The sequence below is a fragment of the Schistocerca nitens genome, chromosome 1, assembly GCF_023898315.1.
Source record: "Schistocerca nitens isolate TAMUIC-IGC-003100 chromosome 1, iqSchNite1.1, whole genome shotgun sequence".
NCBI lineage: Eukaryota > Metazoa > Arthropoda > Insecta > Orthoptera > Acrididae > Schistocerca > Schistocerca nitens.
Window position 1 is genome coordinate 140,336,171 of NC_064614.1, and position 21,914 is coordinate 140,358,084.

The 21,914-nt window shown below is 40.8% G+C and overlaps 1 protein-coding gene across 1 annotated transcript in view; it reads right to left on the bottom strand.

Moving 5' to 3' along the window:
• LOC126243368 (alcohol dehydrogenase class-3) overlaps positions 1-5,802 on the bottom strand; it is a 34,574-nt gene extending 28,772 nt beyond the window's left edge. Inside the window, exons 1-2 of the mRNA XM_049948159.1 lie at positions 5,646-5,802; positions 3,640-3,883 (exon numbers count right to left, since the gene is read on the bottom strand). Of these exons, the coding sequence (XP_049804116.1) occupies positions 3,640-3,883; positions 5,646-5,666 (265 nt within the window). The 5' untranslated portion in view covers positions 5,667-5,802. The remainder of the gene's footprint in view (positions 1-3,639; positions 3,884-5,645) is intronic.
• Between the last annotated feature and the right edge of the window lie 16,112 nt (positions 5,803-21,914).

Here is a 21,914-nt window from a genome sequence, read left to right on the forward strand (position 1 = left end):
GGATGGCCGGACGTGGATTTGAACCGTCATCCTCCTGAATGTGATTCACTTACTGCCTGTTCTTACAAAGCAGGATCTTTTAATTTTCCTGGCTTTTATGTTAATACCTAAAGTGGAATATCTTAGTATTTTACTATTTTAAAGTTTCTGTAATACAGAAGTCTATAAATAGGGGTTGGGCACATAGCATCAGGCAGTCAGTACAGTCACTAAGTGTCAGCTTTTCGTAGTAGTAGTAGTAGTAGTAGTAGTAGTAGTAGTAGTAGTAGTAGCAGCAGCAGCAGCAGCAGCATCAGCAGCAGCAGCAGCATAAAATGTCACGTCAGTCACGCTTGCATGGCAGTAAGAACATACAATTCTAAGTGAATCTTTATTTTATAAATTTCATTGAATCTCATAGATTTTTGCCACTTGTGAAAATATTGGACATTCTACAAGGCTGTGTAGCTTACAGACCTTTGCAAAGATATAGACGTCTTACAGTTTAAAAAGCTGGTCATCAAAATAAACAAAAAGAGAACTTACAATTCCATAGGGTTGTGTAAATCATTAAATGACAATGACGACACCACCACATGGATGTTCGCAAAGCAGGCCGGTAAGTTACAAGCGGTGTCAAATAAAATATAAGCCATCCCACAATGTCATCAAACGGAAACGCAGCAAGGAAACTGGACAGGAGTTTAGCACTAGCGAGCTAGCTATACAGAATGAATTGAAGGGATGAGTGCTGAGAGGAGGGGGTGGAAGGACAGATGGAACAGAGGATGAGGGCACCAGGAGAGAGAAAAAGTGAGAATGCAGATTAAGACTCGGGGTCAGTAAAGACTGAGGCAAGGAGGACTGAGATCAAATGACAATTCAGGGAAGCTGGTTGGGTATGGGGTCCATGTGGGATGTAATGTGAAGAAACCATCAAAGTTTAAGTATGGTGTGTTCAACAGCTTGTTTTGCCATTGGATCATAAACTTTGCTCTTGGCATTCATTCATATGGTCAACTGTTTGTTAACTTTATGTTTCTGGAGTACAGCTAGTAGACTTTTTTGTACCACACACAATATTTCATGTTGTCACCAGCCTGACATCTTTAGGTGATATGACAGATTACAGTCAACTCTCAGTCATTAGAATATTGATAATCAACTATTGGTCATTAGAATATTGATAATCAAACTTCTTGTCAAATACCTTGAGAAAACCTTGATAAATCTAAGAAACCCCATGTGTTTTAGTACACTCCATAGTGAAACAAAGCGTACGTCAAGACAGATCTCTCCACAAACAAACTGCAAATTCATGTCGGGGGCAAATTGTTAGGGGAAGGTAACACAGACCCTACAGTGTGACCTGTAGGATCCCCAGTCCTGCTTCAATTTTCACATTTCGACAGCTAAGTTAATTTTACTAAAACAGTATTTTGCTGAATGCAGACTCGGCTCTAGTAACAGATGTTTGTTTATCCTGCATAATAGCCCCTGTCAGTCAAGAATACTACATGGTAGGCCAAACAGTAGATTGTATCCACACAAGGATCTGCATGTTATATTTTTTTGGGTGTATATCACAGGTTCGCTAATATGGATAATCTGATTTACGGTCCACCCCGGTAGGTGAGTGGTCAACAAGTACTGCACAGAAGTAACCATACAAAGATGGTGACAATCAAAACTTCATATTCATCATTTGATAGTTTCAGAAATATGATTTAATTAAAATTCCATTTCACTTTTACTAGAAATGTATTTCTGGGTGATCAACAAAAATATAAGATTTATTATAGTGTTGTTATTTCTGTCCTAGTTTCTTTTGATAAGTCAAAGTATGATTTAAAAACAGTAGGCCTATGGTAGCTCAGAAGCTTCAGAAGTTTTGTGACCACTTGTTTACAGCTATTGCAGATGGTTCTAGACAGCAATTATGATTCTACTTTTAATATAGGTGAAACATTATTTTACTCAGGAATCATACATGCAAAATAATTTGTGGCAACTTGTCCCTGGCTACAGAACACTTTGAGAAAGAGGGAGGGGGGTGCAATGGCTGGATGGGAGGGACTGATACTGTTTCAGAGAATAATTTAACATTTCTCAACTATGTAGTCAAGTGATAACATATTGGTGAAAGATACTATTATAACAATAAAACTTTATCTGCTGTCAACCAGTGGAATTTACCAAAGAATGTTCACCTACTAGGTTAGACCTAAATTATGCTACGAAATGAGCAACAAATGTGCCAAAACATGTGAAAAAAAATCATCTCTTGTGCAAGCAGATGAATACAATAACTACATGCTCTCATGACAGTATAGGTATGTCTAATTTTCTTTAGATTGGATATTGACATTTATGCTGGAGGAAGTTTTTTCATGATTTTGTGGTTTGAGTTGGTAGTTGAAGTTCGAATTTACTAGTTTACGGTGGTGGGAGGGTGTAGTAGTTATTTTGGTCTTGTTAGGTTTTGATAGAACTTAGTTCTGCTACTTGTCAGTTGTTGATGTCGCTGTCTTCATTTGAGTTACATAGATCAAGTGAAATTTGTGGTGCTGTGTTTTCTAGTTGGTGCAGGTTCCTGGTATAATTGTCTTTGTGTCAGCTGTATACATTGTGCAAAATGTGTGATACCAACCGCCTGTGTTTTTTGCATTTTTTGGCTGGGCTGATTGTTTTCATGTGCACCCTTTCTGAGCGAATATTTGTGTGGAACGGTATTGTGATTGTTGCTGTCACATATATAGTTTGCTCCTGCACCTACCCCCCCCCCCCCCCCCCTACTTCACACAGTTGTCCCATTACTTTCATTTTATCACTTTAATTAAATATTCTGCATGTTGCTGATGTTTGTTCATGGGTGTAACAAGTAACGTTGTAGTCACTGCATTGAACATGCTTGAAGTAGAGGTGTTTGCCCTCCTGATGGTGTCACAAGTCAATGCCCATGTGTGGTATCCCATCTTTCAGTAATGCTCTACTCATTCCTCAAGTTTCTGATTTTAGCTTATACACTTAACAATAAATAAGCTCTCATTTAAAACCCATTTGTAGACTTTACGACACACATCCCTATGTGCATTTTTACCTTTTGTCATTTGCTTTAGCCACTGTAACATTAACTTCCTACATACTTTATTCCTTACTATTTTTGTCCATCGTCTTTCAAAAATCAATCTCTCAGACACATACATCCTCCACGCCACAACTTCGCACCATGTTTACATACAATCTACACCCTGCAAACCACTGTGAAATGCATAGCAGATGGTACGTCCCAATGTACCAGTTATTACAGTTTCTTCTCAATCCAGTCACATATGGAGTGCAGGAAGAATGTTTGAATGCCTCTGTGTGTGCTATATTGATTCTAATCCTACCCTGATAATTCCTATGTGACCGAGACATAAGGGTTTGTATTAGATCCTTAGAGTCATAATTTAAAGCCAGTTCTTCAAACTTTGTTAGGACACTTTATCAGTATTGTTTGTGTGTAACTTTTTTCAGATTACCTCCTGCCCCCTTGGACACAACTTTGTTACATTTAAATTTTACATTTTTGCTGGATATAAGTCTCATTTGTTACTGTTTAAGTAAGCAAAAGAAAATAAGAGGATGAAAGAGTTGTAATGAAAAATCACTGCTTACCTGGCTTTACAGAGGTCACACCTTCACCAATGCTTTCCACAATGCCTGCTCCTTCATGTCCAAGAACACATGGAAAAGTGCCTTCAGGATCATGACCATCAAGAGTGTATGCATCTGTGTGACATATCCCTGTTGAAGTTATCTTTACACGAACTTCACCAGCTTTTGGAGGGGCTACTTCTATGGTTTCAATAGATAGTGGTTTCTTCTCTTGCCAAGCAACAGCTGCTCGGCATTTTATAACCTACATAACGAAAAAGTTAAGTGAAACTTGAATAAGTGGAACAACCCTATTTATTTAAAAAGTACAGGCAAATGAAGTGTTAAAATGAATATGAATCACTAATTAAAAATATTCAGTTGGTTCGTTTTAATTTTGTAACAAAGTTAACATATTAGTCACACTACACTGTACTGAAAAGATAAATTGTTCAAGACTTAGTGACATTAACAAGGAATGGATAATTCATAACTAAATATACATTTTACTCGACTATCTGTTTTTCTACAACCACAGCACTTACTAAGAATGATAAAATGTTTCCTCCAGAGTGTGCCCCAAGAATTGTTCGAGAGGTATGATGGCTAAAATATCTATTGTAAAACTTTTCTGCTGATGCCACACCTTAGATAGAAAATTAGAGACTTAGGAAACTCATGGGAAACCAAAAGAAAAATGGCTGGACAGCCACTGGATCACTATCTGAAAGAACGATTCCTTAGGCCACTGTGCAGCGTCAACTGTGGAAACCATTCCAGTATTTGCCAACAGCCATGTACCCCAGGAAGTTGATAATACTACATTCACAGATTTTATCTTAAGCAGTGCACTATAACAATATGTAGGGTACTTCTCAGAAGTCAAAACAAGTAAATTTGCATTTCCTAAACAAAGTAAACAGAAACATACTTTCCAAGCATAAGGCAATACTGTAGCAATACAATGACATACTGTACAACTGTTTGGACAGTTGGCCTACTTTGATACTACCAGTCTTCGATGCACCACACACATTTTCACACAGATCACGCATGATAAACTATTTTTGTGTAGACCTTTAGTTTCTATACATTTTTAAGAACTTGAAACTGAAAGCACAGAAACTATGTGCACTGTTCAAGGACCGAGGAGCACAATCGGAGCCAAGTGCAATAATGTAGGTACTTGAAGAGAAATGGAATAAAACTTTATTACAAATGGCGAACAAAGCTGCAAAAAGACAATTAAGATAGATATTTATGAATTGTTGCCATTTACACTAATCACTCCGCTGTACTATGACCATCAGACTCCACATTGCTCCCGCACGTTGCTGAAAAAGCGCACATAATGTGCGAGATTTCTCTGGGAATATGCAATCTACATTTTTTTTTGTCAGGCCCTACCCAATATCTATGGGAATCCTCATTTTTACCTTAGAAATGGAAAGGGAATGGGTTTGGTGTCACAATAAATATTGGTCCTCCTACACCAGTATATCAATTGCGGGTTCCCATAAAAATTTAACTATTAAAATAACCATCTTCAATGACCACATGAGAAATCATATTCGCCGTATGTTGTCAGGCCATATAACATGAATGATAAAAGCAGTATTTCAAGATGCCAAGGTGAATGCTGCTTGCATTTTTCAGTAAATAATCTTTGAACCGTATTCTAACTAACAGAACGCACCATAGCAACCGTGAAACGCATTGCCGTTCTAGCAAATAACAAACAGAATGAGAGGAGGGGGGGGGCATATTTATTTCTCCACTGACGAAACAGTGCTGATTCTAATCTCCAAGACTTCGTTTCTCTTTGCTGTAGGGGCATGGAAAGTTGAATTCCCAAATTTATCCAACCCAAACATGGTTTTCACAAATTACTGCATTCACTAATTCATACAAACTGCTTTCTTTACTGTCTTGTTGTTTTAATAATTAAGTACACTTATTTATGAAGAGCCGGTATGTGTCTTGACAGTTATCACCAACAGTTGTTAACAAAATTGTAGGCTCTTTACCTGTCCGGTCGTCGATGCCATTTTCAGACCACGCGTAAAGTCGGTGGATCGATCGATGTCCTCCTTAATTCAGCACTCTGTTCTTATTGCCTGATAGTCTTTTGCTTTATCATTTAAGTCAAGTATTTCGTCAAGGTTATCGCACAGGGCGCCAAGCATAATCATTAACAAACCTTGAAAGATATCACACTACGGAACTTCAAAGTTTTTGTCCAACATCGCGTACTAGTGCCACTATATATACTCTATGACTGGCGCCATAATTCATGATACTTTCTTCGGATACTTACGTTTTGTAGACTAATTCATTTCTTTCCTTTGGTATACAAACTTTTAAAAATCTATAAATGACATACACTTGCAAGAGGAATATGTAAAAAGGTTTTATATCTAACAGCTTATATAAAATTCTTTTTATATGTTACTTTTACAAGTTAAATGTGAATGTTATATTACCTTACATTAATAAGGATAAAACACTTTGTATACCAAAGTATAACGAATACCTACACATGTGAGTAACATGTGGTTTACATGTATTGTACATTTGCAGCTTTTATGAACAACTAATTGGATTAAGTTACATATTTTCATGTATAAGGTACTGTGAGACTGACAGTAAGCAGTTTTGTAGCATGTAGGAATTCATAGATTTTTTAAAGCATATACCCTAGTTGAGAAACACATTTTATATGTCTGACTATATAATCGGTTGTACTGTTTTGTTCCTGCGTAGTAAACTTTTTTTGCACGTACATTCTTTGACAACAATTTGGTGACTGAAATTCATACAACTGGAAATTCGATTGATTACAGAAATTAAAGAAGTCTTTTAAAAAGAATTATATCAGTTAACTCTTGCCAGTTGGCCTTTTCTACCTGTCATTACTACACGTTTCAGTAGTATGTGCCTCTTCTTCTCAAAGTTCCCACATTCAGATAACATGTGGTTCAAATTTTGGTTATCTCCTGTACATGGACACATGGTTTCATTGGTTAATCTGAATCCGTGATATTAAGACTTCAGTTTCCCATGTCCCATTATCATGGCTGTGAAATTAAGAGATACTGGTAATTTGATCACCACTCTTTGGTGTACTATTAGAAAATATACTTTCTTAGTGATTCCTTTTGTAGTCTGTTGCCATACTTTCCCTTATTTGTTTTTTATATGAGATTCATGAAGGTATTGGGATGTTTGATTTTTGCTAACCCTCCCGTGATCTCCAAGCCTCCTCTACCAGCTAGTCTGCAAGTTCATTTCTATGTAAGGATGTGTGAGCTTTAAGGGGACTTGCAATGCTTTATATTGACAGTGTTAAATTTTGTTACTTTACTTCCCTGTATTTCAACAACCTCTGTACCAATGAAAATGACTCCTTCACAGGACATTACATATTATGTTCTTAGTGTACTGAACTAAACTCATTGCATTTTAGTCACTGGTTTGGGAAATAAAATTTATCAACCATATGGTTAAACTTTTAAATGATTTATTGTACTTACTCCAAAATAATTGTGATTGTACTTATCATTATGTTTTCCTATGGTTCAGACGACTCAGTACATGTATGTTGCAAATCCCTGAAAACTTCAGTACGTAACTCCGAGTGGTTGCTGAGATTTAGGAAAAAATGAAACAAAAAATGTAGATTTTCAGAAAGGGGTCCTGTAGTTTGAAATGGCTAAAACTCATTTAATATACAGTATGTTTTCCTTTTACTAACTTAATAGCACCCTGTACCATATTGTGTACCATTCTCTTGATTATTTTCCAGTACTCTCATCCTCTTCCCATTGTGGGATCCCTAATGGCCATCTCTGCCGCATACTGGTCTTTGTTGATGTTAATCTTGTCCATATGATGAAGTTTTCTGATGCAGTTTACTCCAGGATTGATTCCCATACACTATATCAGTTTCACCCTACCAATGTTGCTGTCATAAAAGCAATAACAGCACCATAGACTCTGCCATCCCTCCTGAAGAAATCAAACAATGGAAAATCCAGGATGGAATGTAACAATATTAGAGAAGGAAAGTTGCTGCTCACCATATAGCGGAGATGCTGAGTTGTGACAGGCACAACAAAAAGATGCACACAATTATAGCTTTTGGCCATTAAGGCCTTTGTCAGCACACACGTCCGCAGCCTCAGATAACTGAAATGACACTGCGAGCAGCAGCACCAGTGCATGATGAGAGTGGTGATTGGGTGGGGGTAAGGAGGAGGCTGGGGCGGGGAGGGGGAGGGGTAGTATGGTGGGGGTGGTGGACAGTGAAGTGCTGCAGTTTAGACGGAGGGCAGGAAGAAGGTGGGGAGGGGGGGAGGAAGCAGCGGAAATGAGAGAAATAAAAAGAAATTAAAAGACTGGGTGTGGCGGTGAAATGACGGCTGTGTAGTGCTGGAATGGGAACAGGGATGGGGCTGGATGGGTGAGGACAGTGATTAATTAAGATTGAGACCAAGAGGGCATTCGATTTGCTTCACCTGGTCCTACTCAACCCAACAAGCCACCTTCCTAGATGGTGACTCCACCTCAGAGATGGCTTCGTCAGTACCTCCATCCACATCAAACCTACTAACCATAAGCAATACCTCCACTTTGACAGCTGCCACCCATTCCATACCAAGAAGTCCCTTCCATACAGCCTAGCCACCCATGGTCGTCACATCTGCAGTGACTGAAGACTTGACTGACCGTAATTATCCTCCCAAACTTGTACAAAAACAAATCTCCCGTGCCTTATCTTTCCAGTCTCCCACCATCTCCCACAGTCCAGCCACAGAGGAGCATTCCCCTTGTAGCTCAGTACCATCCAGGACTGGAGCAACTGAATTACATTCTTCACCAGGGTCTCGATTACCTCTCGCCGTGCCCTGAAATGAGAAATGACCTGCCCACTATCCTTCCCACCCCTCCTACAGCAGTATTCCGCCATCCACCAACCCTTCACAATATACTCTTCCAGCCTTACACAATCCCTGTTCCCAATCCCTTACCTCACGCCTCATACCCCTGTAATAGACCTAGATGCAGGATCTGTCCCATACAACCTCCTACCACCACCTACTCCAGTCCAGTCACTAACATCATCTATCCCATCAAAGGCAGGGCTACCTGTGAAACCAGTCATGTGATTTACAAGCTAAGATGCAACCACTGTGCTGCATTCTATGTAGGCATGACAACCAACAAGCTGTCTGTCCTCATGAATGGCCACCGACAAACTTTGGCCAAAAAAACAAGTGGACCACTCTGTTGCTGAACACACAGCCAAACATGATATCCCTCATCTCAATGACTGCTTCAGAGCCTGTGCCATATGAATCCTTCCCACCAACACCAGCTTTTCTCAATTGCGCAAGTGGGAACTTTCCCTGCAATACATCCGACAGTTCCATAACCATCCTGGTCTCAACCTTCGTTAGTCACTGTCCTCAACCATCCAGCCCCATCCCTGTTCCCATTCCAACACTACATAGCCATCATTTTACTGCCACACCCAGTCTTTTAATTTCTTTTTATTTTTCTCCTTTTCACTACTTCCTCCCACCCCCCACCCCCAACTTCTCTCCTGCCCTCCGTCTAAACTGCAGCACTTCACTGTCTGCCACCTCCAACATACTATCCCTCCCCCCCACCCCCGCCCCCTCCTTACCCCCACCCAGTCGCCACTCCCATGATGCACTGGTGCTGATGCTCGCAGTGTGGTTTCAGTTATCTGAGACTGCAGACATGTGTGCAAGTTGCGTTTGCTTGAGAGAGAGAGAGAGAGAGAGAGAGAGAGAGAGAGAGTGTGTGTGTGTGTGTGTGTGTGTGTGTGTGTGTGTGTCCTAATGGCCGAAAGGTATAATTGTGTGAATCTTTTTGTTGTGCCTATCGCGACTCAGCATCTCCTCCTGAAGAAATCATTTTTTCATATGTGAGTCCATATGAGATTGTGGAAAGACTCATTTGGAAACAAAGTGTGCCCATTTAGACACTTCAATAATTCTGAATGTGCCAAGTCTCTGCAAATGGGCTTCATGACTTCTACTAATACTGCTGGGGTGGAATGTTTATGGCTCTATGAAGTGGCTGAGTACTATACATTGTGATACTTAAACCGTTAATATGTTATGGGATGGCTAAGTACATTCCAGGATTGCATTGTCATCTGTTTACAGTTTCTGGAAGAAAGTATCCTGCATCATTCTCAACAAATCATCAGTGTTTTCCTAACAGCCATCCCATAGTGCTGTTGTAATACATCAATAATTTTGTCCTCTAGCTACGCATTATAGTTTTACCATCTGATTGTTTCCTTGTCCTTAAATGTAGTTTCAAATTCCTTGGCCTGGTGCTCATTCTCTTCTGGACATGATGCAAATATTCCAGTTTTGTGACAATCTTCTCACACTAAGACTGAGTTGCTACTACACTGTTGTATGATTTTACATATAAGAACTTAGAGTAATAAACAACAGTTGCCAGAATGAGATTTTCACTCTGCAGTGGAGTGTGCGCTGATATGAAACTTCCTGGCAGATTAAAACTGTGTGCCGGACCTAGACTTGAACTCGGGAGCTTTGCCTTTTGCGGGCAAGGAGACGAGGTACTGGCGGAAGTAAAGCTGTGAGGACGGGGCGTGAGTTGTGCTTGGATAGCTCAGTTGTTAGAGCACTTGCCTGCGAAAGGCAAAGGTCCCAAGTTCGAGTCTCGGTCCGGCACCCAGTTTTAATCTGCCAGGAAGTTTCAAACAACAGTTTCATTCATGGACTGACTGAAATTTTTAATAGTTACAGAGGCCTTCATATCATCGCCTGTTCCTTCATAGTTTCTATCAAACATATATTATAAAAAGGTATGATACTATGTTCAATACCACCATCAACAGCAACAACATTATTTTGCATGTACAATAATATAACCCACAGCCTTCTACATAACAAATTGCCAACTTCATTTGATCCTGAAGTAACACATGTAAAATTTTTAGAGTTGTAAACAGATGCAGATGATATTTAAAAGTAAAAACAAACACTAGTTAACAAATGATTTATATACCATTTTATCAAACAAATTGCAAATTTTATAAAAGCATAGTTAAAGTGTCAGGGTTGGCAAGGAATGGAAAGCAGTGTGCACATGTTTGAAGAGCATGGTTGTTTAATGTAGTAAGAATGAAAGGCAGGCCTAGAGAAGCCAACGAAACTGAATGGGTGACTGCGCAAGAGAGCAGGAGAAGAGAGCATCTGGTCAGGTCGGAAGCTGCCAGCAGAAGAGAAGAGACAGCGTGTCCGCTCCCGGTGGCTGGCCACAGCTCCACCCCTATGTGACCACCTCCAACCCTCCCTATTGGACAGCCAAATTGTAGATGCGCAGTTCAGTAATGTTACCTCATCAGCAACACCTGAGTTTAGCTGCTGATGGTTCAACACGTGAGTTTTAAAGTGGTTCTGTCCGGTTTCATGTAACATGGCTTACACGCTGAAACTAGCCCAGGCAGAAGGCACTGGCAAACATCAAGTAAAAAATAAAAAATCAAATTTTTATAATATTAAATCCATTCAGTAATGGCCCCCTCTGCGCAGCATCAAAGTACAAAAATGTTAACCTGTGCAATGTCTAGAATCCAGTTCTTCTTTTTGCAATGTTCTTACCTTATTTTTTTTTTTTTTAATTAGGCTATTGTGGTTGTTTGTTTTCCTCATATAATGCAATTTTGTTGTACTGTCAGTCTGTATTATTGCCTCTCTTTGTAATTCATCTCTAACATTTTAAGAAAAGTCATTAAAATGTCCACGAGTATTTATGTCCTAACAGTAATTAATAAGAATCAAACTACAAGGGCTATCGTCAAACAGGATACAGAACTCTCGGTCAGTGTGTAAAAGACAGTAACAATTAAACTAAATGACAATGTTGTGGCTGATAATTCACATGTTGTGAGTACTTTTAACACTCACTTTCTAAACGTAGCAGCAAAAATAGGATGAAATGGTTCAGTTGGAGAAGCATGGGGAGATGTTAAAAACTCCATTCAAAATACTTTAAGCAGCTAGAAGCAGCACCAATGTCCTTCACTGAAATTAATAGATTTATAAAAATTCTAAAAATAAGAGCTCATATAACAATAATGGAATTTCAAATGAATTCTGAGAAGTTGTTCTAACTTAGCAAGTAATTTTCTTAGTGATACACATAATGTATTTCTGGCACAGGGAAGTTTTCTACACAGATCAAAATGCAGTATGCAGTTGTTAAACATCTTCATAATAAGTGTGACAAGAAAGATTTAATTATGTCCAGTTTCCTCTCTGACATCTTTTACCAAACTATTTGACAAAGTAATGCACTCGATAGTAGTTTCAGCTTTAAGCAGGCAAAATGTACTTACCATAGCACAGTTTGAACTCCAGAGGGGTTGCTAAACTGAGAATGCTATTTATACATACACTTATCAAATTCTGCAAGGCTTAAATAATAAAATAGCGCTAGTTGGTATTTTGTGTGATTTTTCCAAGGCATTTGATTGTGTAGATCATGTTACACTCTTAGAAAAACTCATGTTTTATGGAACTGATGGTTTTACACACAGCTGGTTTGCCATGTAATGCTTGCAGGGAGCATCCTCTGGCATGCAATATTAATGTGAAGCACCCTCTGCCCTGTAACAATCCTGAGAAGCACCCTCTACCATGCATCACTGGTATGGAGCAACTTTTACCACACAATATTGGGACTAAGTACACTCTTCCACACATCATTCATACGAAACACCCTCCACTATGCAACATCAGTACAAAGCTTCCACTACCATGTAACAATGGTAAGAAGCTTTCTCTGCCACGCAACATTGGTAAGAAATACCCTCTCCCACATAACATTAGTTAGGAGCATCCTCTGCCACACAGCATTGGTATTATGCACCTTCTACCATGCAACTTTGATGGGAAACATCCAGAGCTACGTAGCATTGGCAAGAAGCACACACTGCCATGCAGTACTGGCAGAAAGCATCCTCTGCCACGTAATATTGGCAAGAAGCACATTGCGCCGCATCTGACTGGTATGTATGTATGTATGTATGTATTGTGCAGTTTGGACACCAGTGGATCCCCCCCCCCCCCCTCCCCGGGGAACGTCTCATTCCAGACGAGTGTAACCACAATGTTTGCGTAGTAGAGTAATTATGGTGTAAACATATGGGGAGACAGTGTTCGTGCAGCAATCACCAACATAGTGTAACTGAGGCGGAATAAGAACCAGCCCGCATTCACCAAGGCAGATGGAAAACCGCCTTAAAAACCATCCACAGGCTGGCTGGCAAAGCGGACCTCAACATTAATCCACCGGGTAGATTCGTGCCAGGGACTGGCATGCCTTCCCGCTCAGGAAGCAGTGCGTTAGACAGCACAGCTAGCCGGGTGGGCTAATCTGATTGCTACTAAGCTCCCACTAAAAGTAGCTAAATGATGTGAATAGTTGGATATCACTGAAAAGTAGCCAAAACTAGCCATGTTTGTCCCCATATCGCTTTTTCATTTGTTCCAGAAACTCTAGTCATAGAATATGTGTAACCAAAAATGACTGAACAAGTATGAGAGCGAAAACACTCCTACCCAGAGATGGAGGAAAACATTCTTATAGCTGACATAGCTGGTGTGAGTCAGCTGTCTCACATTAATGAAATCACTCAAACCCAGAGAGTGAAAATTAAACATTGTTATGGTTACATGCTGACAAAGTCTAGTTTCATTAGATTGAAAAAAACTGATTGAATTAAAAATGTCGACTTGTTAAAACCGGTCGGTTGTCTCTTCAGTACATACAGTGCAAGAAAATTTGAAAAAGTACTATTTGATTCATCAAAACATTCTTATTGGTGTGAAATGATCAACACAAGATTGGAAGCTGTATTCCAGAATACACACTAGACAAATTGAGTGTGGTGCCAGAAGGCAAATACAGCAACTGTCTAACACCAAGGGCCTATGAAACTAAATGCCAAAAGGCATCAAGAGTATTGTTGCCACAAATTTTCTCAGTCCTGTACAGAATCCTGTGAAAATTTCACACAGATCAAGGTGGTAGTAGAAGTGTAGCTTCTGTGAACTTCCACCCACTGTGAAGAGCTGTAATCCCTGAGCATTGCAGTCCCTATGCCTTTTCACAATGATGAGGCTTGACGTACTTCATGAGGCATTGGTCCTCATTTACCAGATTTCGTGGCTGCTTCATCTGCATCTACATCTTATACTCTGTGGACTACTGGTAAATGCATGGCAGAGGGTACATCCAACTGTACTGGTTATCAGAGCTTTTCCCCATTCCATTCACATATGGAGTGTGAGAAAAATGATTGTTTAAGTCCTTCTGTGCATGCTGGAATTAATCTAATTTTAACCCCAGGGAAAGGTATGCTGGGTTGTAGTATATTTCGAGAGTCACCTATTAAAGCCGGTTCTTGAAACTTTGTTTGCAAAATTTCTTAGAATAGTTTTCGTCTACCTTCAAGAATCTGCCAGCTCAGTTCTTCAACATCTCAGTGAAACTCTTCTGTGAGTCAAACAAACCTGAGACCATTTGTGCTGCCCTTCTCTGTATATGTTCATTATCACATGCCAGTTCCATTTGGTATGGGTCCCACACACTTGAGCAATATCCTCAGATGGGTTGCACAAGCGATTTGTGATAGTTAGATTTCATGTCCTTACTGAATGGTACGCCCAAGTATGAGTTAGCAGATTCCAGCTGTGATTCACCAATATTATATTCATAGGATACTGTGTTTTTGTTCTGTGAAAAGCACAATTTTACAGTTTTGAACATTTAAAGCAAGCTGTTAATCAATACATCACTTTGAAATCTTATCAAGGTCTGACTCAATGTTTACAAAGCTTCATTTAGACTGTATTTCGCTGTAGATAACTGCATCATCTGTGAAAATTTTCCAGCTTGGCAGTGTTCAGACACTCAATGTCTACAGTACCATATTAATCCTTCTACACAGTACAAAACGGCGGAGTGGTTGTTGGTCCATGCAACTTGTGTCATATGATACACTGGAGCGAAATTTCAGGTTATTCGATTTGCTTAAAAATGTTTTTTAGATTTATCTGCGTCCATCTCTGTAATTAGTTTCCCATTAAAACTATTATTTTACGCATAAAAAATTAAAAAGCATTGTTCTGTGACTTGCACATGTTCTCAACTACGCAGTCTTTCTCATTTGATTCTGAGGAAATAATTCAGTTAAAAAATGAGTTTTTTTACATAATGGCTTGATGATGAACTGGTTTTGTTTCCGCTATTGCCCATAATTATTGTGATACATCGAAGTAAAGTAAAACATGACACATGTTTTGAAACGTTTGCAGTGAAAAATATAGTCGCTGACTAGTTTAAGTTTGGTGCATTTTATGGCACACAAAATGCAGCTAACACATGAAAATTGTTTTTAATGATGGAAGGAGAGTTATAGCTCTTTCCCTTCTTGAGAAAATACGTGAAAAACATTTGGACGTTTGCATGCACTGGCAACTAGGCACCACACGCGAGGCTATTACCCCCTGCTAATGGACTTATACATGGAGTGTGGGGCTGCTCCGTTTTTCTCTTTCTTGTAAACTGCCGGTGAAAGTCGAAGTTGTAAATGGGACAATGAAATGAAGTGAAAAGGCGCCGGGTTTCATCAGCTGATGATCGTTCAAAGAAATGGCCCTGAGCACTATGGGACTTAACATCTAAGGTCATCAGTCCCATAGAACTTAAAACTACTTAAACCTAACTAAACTAAGGACATCACATACGTCTATGCCCTAGGCAGGACTCGAACCTGCGACCGTAGCAGTCGCGCGGTTCCGGACTGAAGCGCCTAGAACCGCTCGGCCATAGCGGCCGGCAGCTGATGATGGTGAGTTGATATTTTTGAATGAGCACCTGAACGAAGCTGAGAATGACACATCGAGATTTTCCTTATTAGCACGGGCTTCTTCCATTTCTTCAAACACATTGTCTGACAGCATGCAGAGTTCACCACACATTGCTATACCATCGATGGCTCATCTCTTTTTCTTCTTACATCCAAACCAGACTCTCAGATCGGTGCCAAACGTTGTGTGTGCATGTAGTATCAACCAAGACTCCGATTTAGCTCGTCCAGTAGAACATCTGTAAACGATAATTAAAGGTAACACCAAAGCTACGGAGCAAAGGAAAAGCGTTTCTGTGAATGGTTGGTTTCGCGTGGGTGAGTAGGTAGAGGGTGAGGTCGTCCTACGAAAAGGTCTTGAGTCCAAATTCCACTGATGTCAATATTTTTTATTGTTTACATGTGAAACTTTCATATGGGAGAACATTTTCCTGATGTGTAAAACGACTTCTCGGAGTTTGTAGCAATGTTCTTTTGGCAGTCTGCTTTCGCGTCAGTTGAAAGTAGCAAACGTATAGAGTGCATTTGTATAGATAGATGTGATGTTCTGTCGGACATGTGCGACAGAACAGTCACCATTCTCGATGAAGCAGCTATTGCATTTGTAGTTTCACAAAGTAAACACAAGCAATCGGAACAGTAGAATAAAGAAACAACTGCATCACACGTGCGGAAGTATTAATTGTCCCATATAACACCTTAAGGTATAGTACAGTAAAAAGTTGTCATTATTGGCATTTGAACCCAAGACCCTTGGTACGACCATCTGACGCTCTACAAACATCCCCGCGGAAGCTATACATTTTAGATGCTCACAGTTATGCTGTGCTTGGTAGTTCTGATGTTACTTTTAATTAACGTTTACGCCCGTTCTGCTGGACGAAACCACATAGTACGAACTAAATCGGAGTTTCGGTTGACACACTATCAACATACAGCGTTTTGTACCGATATGAGCGTCTGACCTCTGGAGATTTGGGTGTCAGTACTCCTCATGCTGAAACATATGCTACTTCGCGAAAATGAACAGTTATAGAAATACTATCCAAATTTTATTAATATATGTACCACATTGAATGAAGTATCATGCCAGGTTATCTTACTAAAAAAGAAATTTCATAGATGCATTTTCAACGTCACTCAAACAATTGCGCCTAATTACCTTTTTGTTGTGAGTAGCTTCTCAGCAGGAGAAGTAGCGAGTCGAAAATTTGTCCCCTCTTTTTTCCAAAGAGTGGAAACCGTCCGGACTCATTCTGCAGAAGTCGTGGGGTTTGTGTTCGTGTTGGGAGGCATCACGAGAAACCACAGCTGAAATATGTTTGATACTTAACAGCATTGTATGGATGCACCCAGTACTGCCTTTTCTGTTTCAGTTTACAGCTTTTTAATAATGTTAAGCCACAACAACGTCCTCTACAGAAGAGCTCTTTATTGCAGCTGCAGCGGACACAAAATCGTGATAAGCAACAAGGTGAGACACATCAAGTATCGGTCGCACTTTGTTATCACCACAGTGAGAACACGACTGTCACACAGGTAAGTATCACGTCTCGCGGCCGGTATTCCAACGAGCCATATCGCATATCGTATTGTGTGAACTGTGCGTAAGGGTTCCTGCAGCCAGACGTGTGATGTGTAGGTTAAGCCATCGATGGGTTACCATGAGGCGGAGGTGTCGATCTGATGAGTGGGCACTGCAACAGCCTAAGGATGTGATAGTAGCAGCCTATTCTGAACGTTTAAGCGGGCAAGATCACAGCAACAAAACAGTCCCTCCCCACGCACACATGTAAACGAACACAAATTGGTGTAGTGCTATGAGTAGTCAAAATTTTATCGAGTTTGTTTGCGAGGCCATCATCCGCAGAAAGCACAGAAATAGTTGTTGAGTAAATAGAAACCGCCTTTCCTTACTGTATGGATGCACCCAGTACCTCCTTTTCTTTCTTCAGTTTACGGATTTTTAATCACGTTAATCTACGATAACGTCCTGAAGTTATAGTCCGACGTCCAGCATGTGACCACATATACGTCCTTAATACGTGATTACTTTGCTATTCACAATAAACTGCCTGGCAGAGGGTTCAATGGACCACCTTCAAACTGTCTCTCTACCGTTCCACTCTCGAAAGGCGAGCGGAAAAAACGAACACTTAAATTTTTCTGTGCGAGCCCTGATTTCTCTTATTTTATCGTGACGATCATTTCTCCCTATGTAGGATGGTGCCAACAGAATGTTTTCGCAATCGGAGGACAAAACTGGTGATTGAAATTTCATGAGAAGTTCCCGTCGCAAAGAAAAAGCCTTTGTTTTAATGAATACCACTCCATATCACGTATCATGTCTGTGGCACTATCTCCCCTTTTTCACTATAATACAAAACGAGCTGCCCTTCGTTGAAATTTTTTATTGCTCATGAAAACCACACATTGCATGTTGTACCACCATACAGCGAGACCTTCAGAGTTGGTGGTCCAGATTGCTGCACACACTGGTACCTCTAATACCCAGTAGCACGTCCTCTTGCATTGATGCATGCCTGTATTCGTCGTGGCATACTATCCACAAGTTCATCAAGGCACTGTTGGTCCCACTCCTCAAGGGCGATACGGCGTAGATCCCCCATAGTTGTTGGTAGGTCACGTCGTCCATAAACAGCCCTTTTCAATCTATCCCAGGCATGTCCGGTCGTCCATGAAGACGAATGCCTCACCAGTATGCTGCCGATATGGTTGCACTGTCGGTCGGAGGATGGCATTCACGTATCGTACAACCGTTACGGCGCCTTCCATGACCACCAGTGGCGTACGTCGGCCCCACATAATGCCACACCAAAACAGCAGGGAACCTCCACCTTGTTGACCTCGCTGAACAGTGTGTCTAAGGAGTTCATCCTGACCGGGTTTCCTCCAACCACGTCTCCGACGAATGTCTGGTCGAAGGCATATGCGACACTCATCGGTGAAGAGAACGTGATGCCAATACTGAGCGGTCCATTCGGCATGTCGTTTGGCCCATCTCTACAGCACTACATGGTGTCCTGGTTGCAAAGATGGACCTCGCCATGGACGTCGGGAGTGAAGTTGCGCATCATGCAGCCTATTGCGCACAGTTTGGCAGTTTGAGTCGTAACACGACGTCCTGTGGCTGCACGAAAAGCGTTATTCAACATGGCGGCGTTGCTGTCTGAATTCCTCCGAGCCATAATCCGTAGGTAGCGGTCATTCACTGCAATAGTGGGCGGCCTGAGGGAAGCATGTCATCGACGGTTCCTGTCTCTCTTTATCTCCTCCATGTCCGAACAACGTCGCTTTGGTTCATCCGAAACGCCTGGACACTTCCCTTGCTGAGAGCCCTTCCTGGCACAAAATTTAGTTAAAATATCGTTCTTGTGAAATACAACTACCTCTTTATACTCATGAACTAATTAGTGCTATCGACAGGGGATGTCAAATTGATTACGTCTTCTAATCAAACTGCGTGCCTACGGAGTATCGCCTCAGTTGTGCGACTGGATTCGTGATTTCCTGTCAGAAAGGTCACGGTTCGTAGTAATAGACGGAAACTCGTCGAGTAAAACAGAAGTAATGTCCGGCGTTCCCCATGGAAGTGTTATAGGCCCTCTATTGTTCCTGATCTATATTAACGACATAGGAGACAATCTGAGTAGCCCTCTTAGATTGTTTGCAGATGATTCTGTCATTTACCGTCTTGTAAAGTCGTCAGATGACCAAAACTAGTTTCAAAATGATTTAAATAAGATATCTGCACGGTGCGAAAGGTGTCAATTGGCCATGAATAAAGAAAAATGTGAAGTTATTCACACGGGTCTAAAAGAAATCCGCTAAACTTCGATTACTCGATAAGTCATACAAAACTGAAGGCTGTAAATTCAACTAAATACTTAGGGATTACAATTACAAATAACCTAATTGGAACTATCACATAGATAATGTTGTGGGTAGGGCAAACCAAAGACTGCGGTTCACTGGCAGAACGCTTAGAAGGTGCAACAGGTCTACCAAAGTATACTAGTAGATAAATTGACGTTTTATGGGATTGATGGCATAGCCAACCAATGGATAATGTCATATCTAACCAAAAGAATTCAGAAAATTTTACTTCATAGTAATTCAACCAACAGAATACAGGGAAATAATTATGACTGGGCAGAGATCACTTATGCGGTTCCCCAAGGCTCAATCTTAGGTACACTACAGTTTCTCATATACACACACCAAAAAAAGTTTTGCATCACCTCGGTTCCGAGAGTTCCGGAACCTGTACAGAAAACTGGAATAGAGATTAACAGAAACATCATTTCCGCCCTTTGAAATTTTTCGATGTCATCCTCAGTCCCACCTGATGCGGATTCCACACTGCACAGCAGTACTCCAGAATAGGGCGGACAAGCGTAGTGCAAGCAGTCTCTTTGGTAGACCTGTTGCACCTTCTAAGTGTTCTGCCAATGAATCGCAGTCTTTGGTTTGCTCTACCCACAATATTATCTGTGTGCTCGTTCCAATTTAGGTTATTTGTAATTGTAATCCCTAAGTATTTAGTTGAACTTACAGCCCTCAGATTTGTGTGACTTACCGCATAATCGAAATTTAGCGGATTTCTTTTAAACTCATGTGAATAACTTCACATTTTTCTTTATTCAGGGCCAATTGCTACTTTTCGCACCTTACAGATATCTTATCTAAATCATTTTGCAAGTCGTTTTGGTCATCTGACGACTTTACAAGATTGTAAATGACAGCATCATCTGCAAACAATCTAGGAGGGCTACTCAGATTGTCTCCTATGTCGTTAATATAGATCAGGAACAACAGAGGGCCTATAACACTTCCTTGAGGAACACCGGATATTATTTCTGTTTTACTCGATGACTTTCTGTCTACTACTACGAATTGTGACCTTTCGGACAGGAAATAACGAATCCAGTCGCACAACTGAGGCGATACTCCGTAGGCATGCAGTTTGGTTAGTAGACGCTTGTGAGGAACGGTGTCGAAAGCCTTCTGGAAATCTAAAAATATGGAATCAATTTGACATCATTTGTCGATAGCACTTATTACTTCATGAGTACAAAGAGCTAGTTGTGTTTCACAAGGACGATATTTTCTGAAACCGTGCTGACTATGTGTCAATAAATCGTTTTCTTCGAGGTACTTCATAATGTTCGAATACAGTATATGTTCCAAAACCCTACTGCAAATCGACGTTAGTGATATCGGCCTGTAATTCAGCGGATTACTCCTACTTCCCTTTTTGGGTATGAGCAATTTTCCAGTCTTAAGGTACGGGTCTTTCTGTGAGCGAGTGGTTGTCTGGACCGGAAGCCTTGCCTTTATTAAGTGATTTAAACTGATTCGTTACTCCGAGGATATCTACTTCTATGTTTCTCATCTTGGCAGTTGTCCTTGATTGGAATTCAGGAATATTTACTTTGTCTTCTTTCAAACGCAGCTTGCGTACGAGCGGACTACTCTGAAAAATACGAGGCAGTGGTTTAATGTCAGTCAGCAGTCTACTGACTCGCGAACGTATAACGTGGAAGGAGAAGAACCGACGATGTGTCGCATGGTGCCCTGGGGTCCCAAGGCGGCTGTTCTGTAGTCTGTACTTGACAGCACTCACAGCCAAATCGGAATATGGAAGAGAATCAGCAGCAGTGGGGGCTGCGGCAACAGCACGAGCTACGTATTGATTGCGAGCGAGGAAATTCCTCGCCAGAACGCTGCGTTCCTCGCAAGGCGGCCGACCGCGGCTGTCGTGACCTGGCGCTCTACCAGCGCCGAGAGTCCGGATAATCACTGCCGGATCAGCCGCCTCTTCCGCAGCACCCAGCAGTCCACAATACCCTGCCTGTGTAGGCGCGCTCTCTGAGGTACCTTAACTGAGGGCTAAGCCTAAATTGTGACCTGAAGATATCGACAACTAAGACAGTACCCTCAGACTTCAAGAAGAATATAATAATTCCAATCCCAAAGAAAGCAAGTGTTGACAGATGTGAAAATTACCGAACTATCAGTTTAATAAGTCACAGCTGCAAAATACTAACGCGAATTCTTTACAGACGAATGGAACAACTGGTAGAAGCCGACCTCGGGGAAGATCATTCTGGATTCCGTAGAAATATTGGAACACGTGAGGCAATACTGACCTTACGACTTATCTTAGAAGAAAGATTAAGGAAAGGCAAACCTACGTTTCTAGCATTTGTAGACTTAGAGAAAGCTTTTGACAATGTTGACTGGAATACTCTCTTTCAAATTCTGAAGGTGGCAGGGGCAAAACACAGGGAGCGAAAGGCTATTTTCAATTTGTACAGAAACCAAG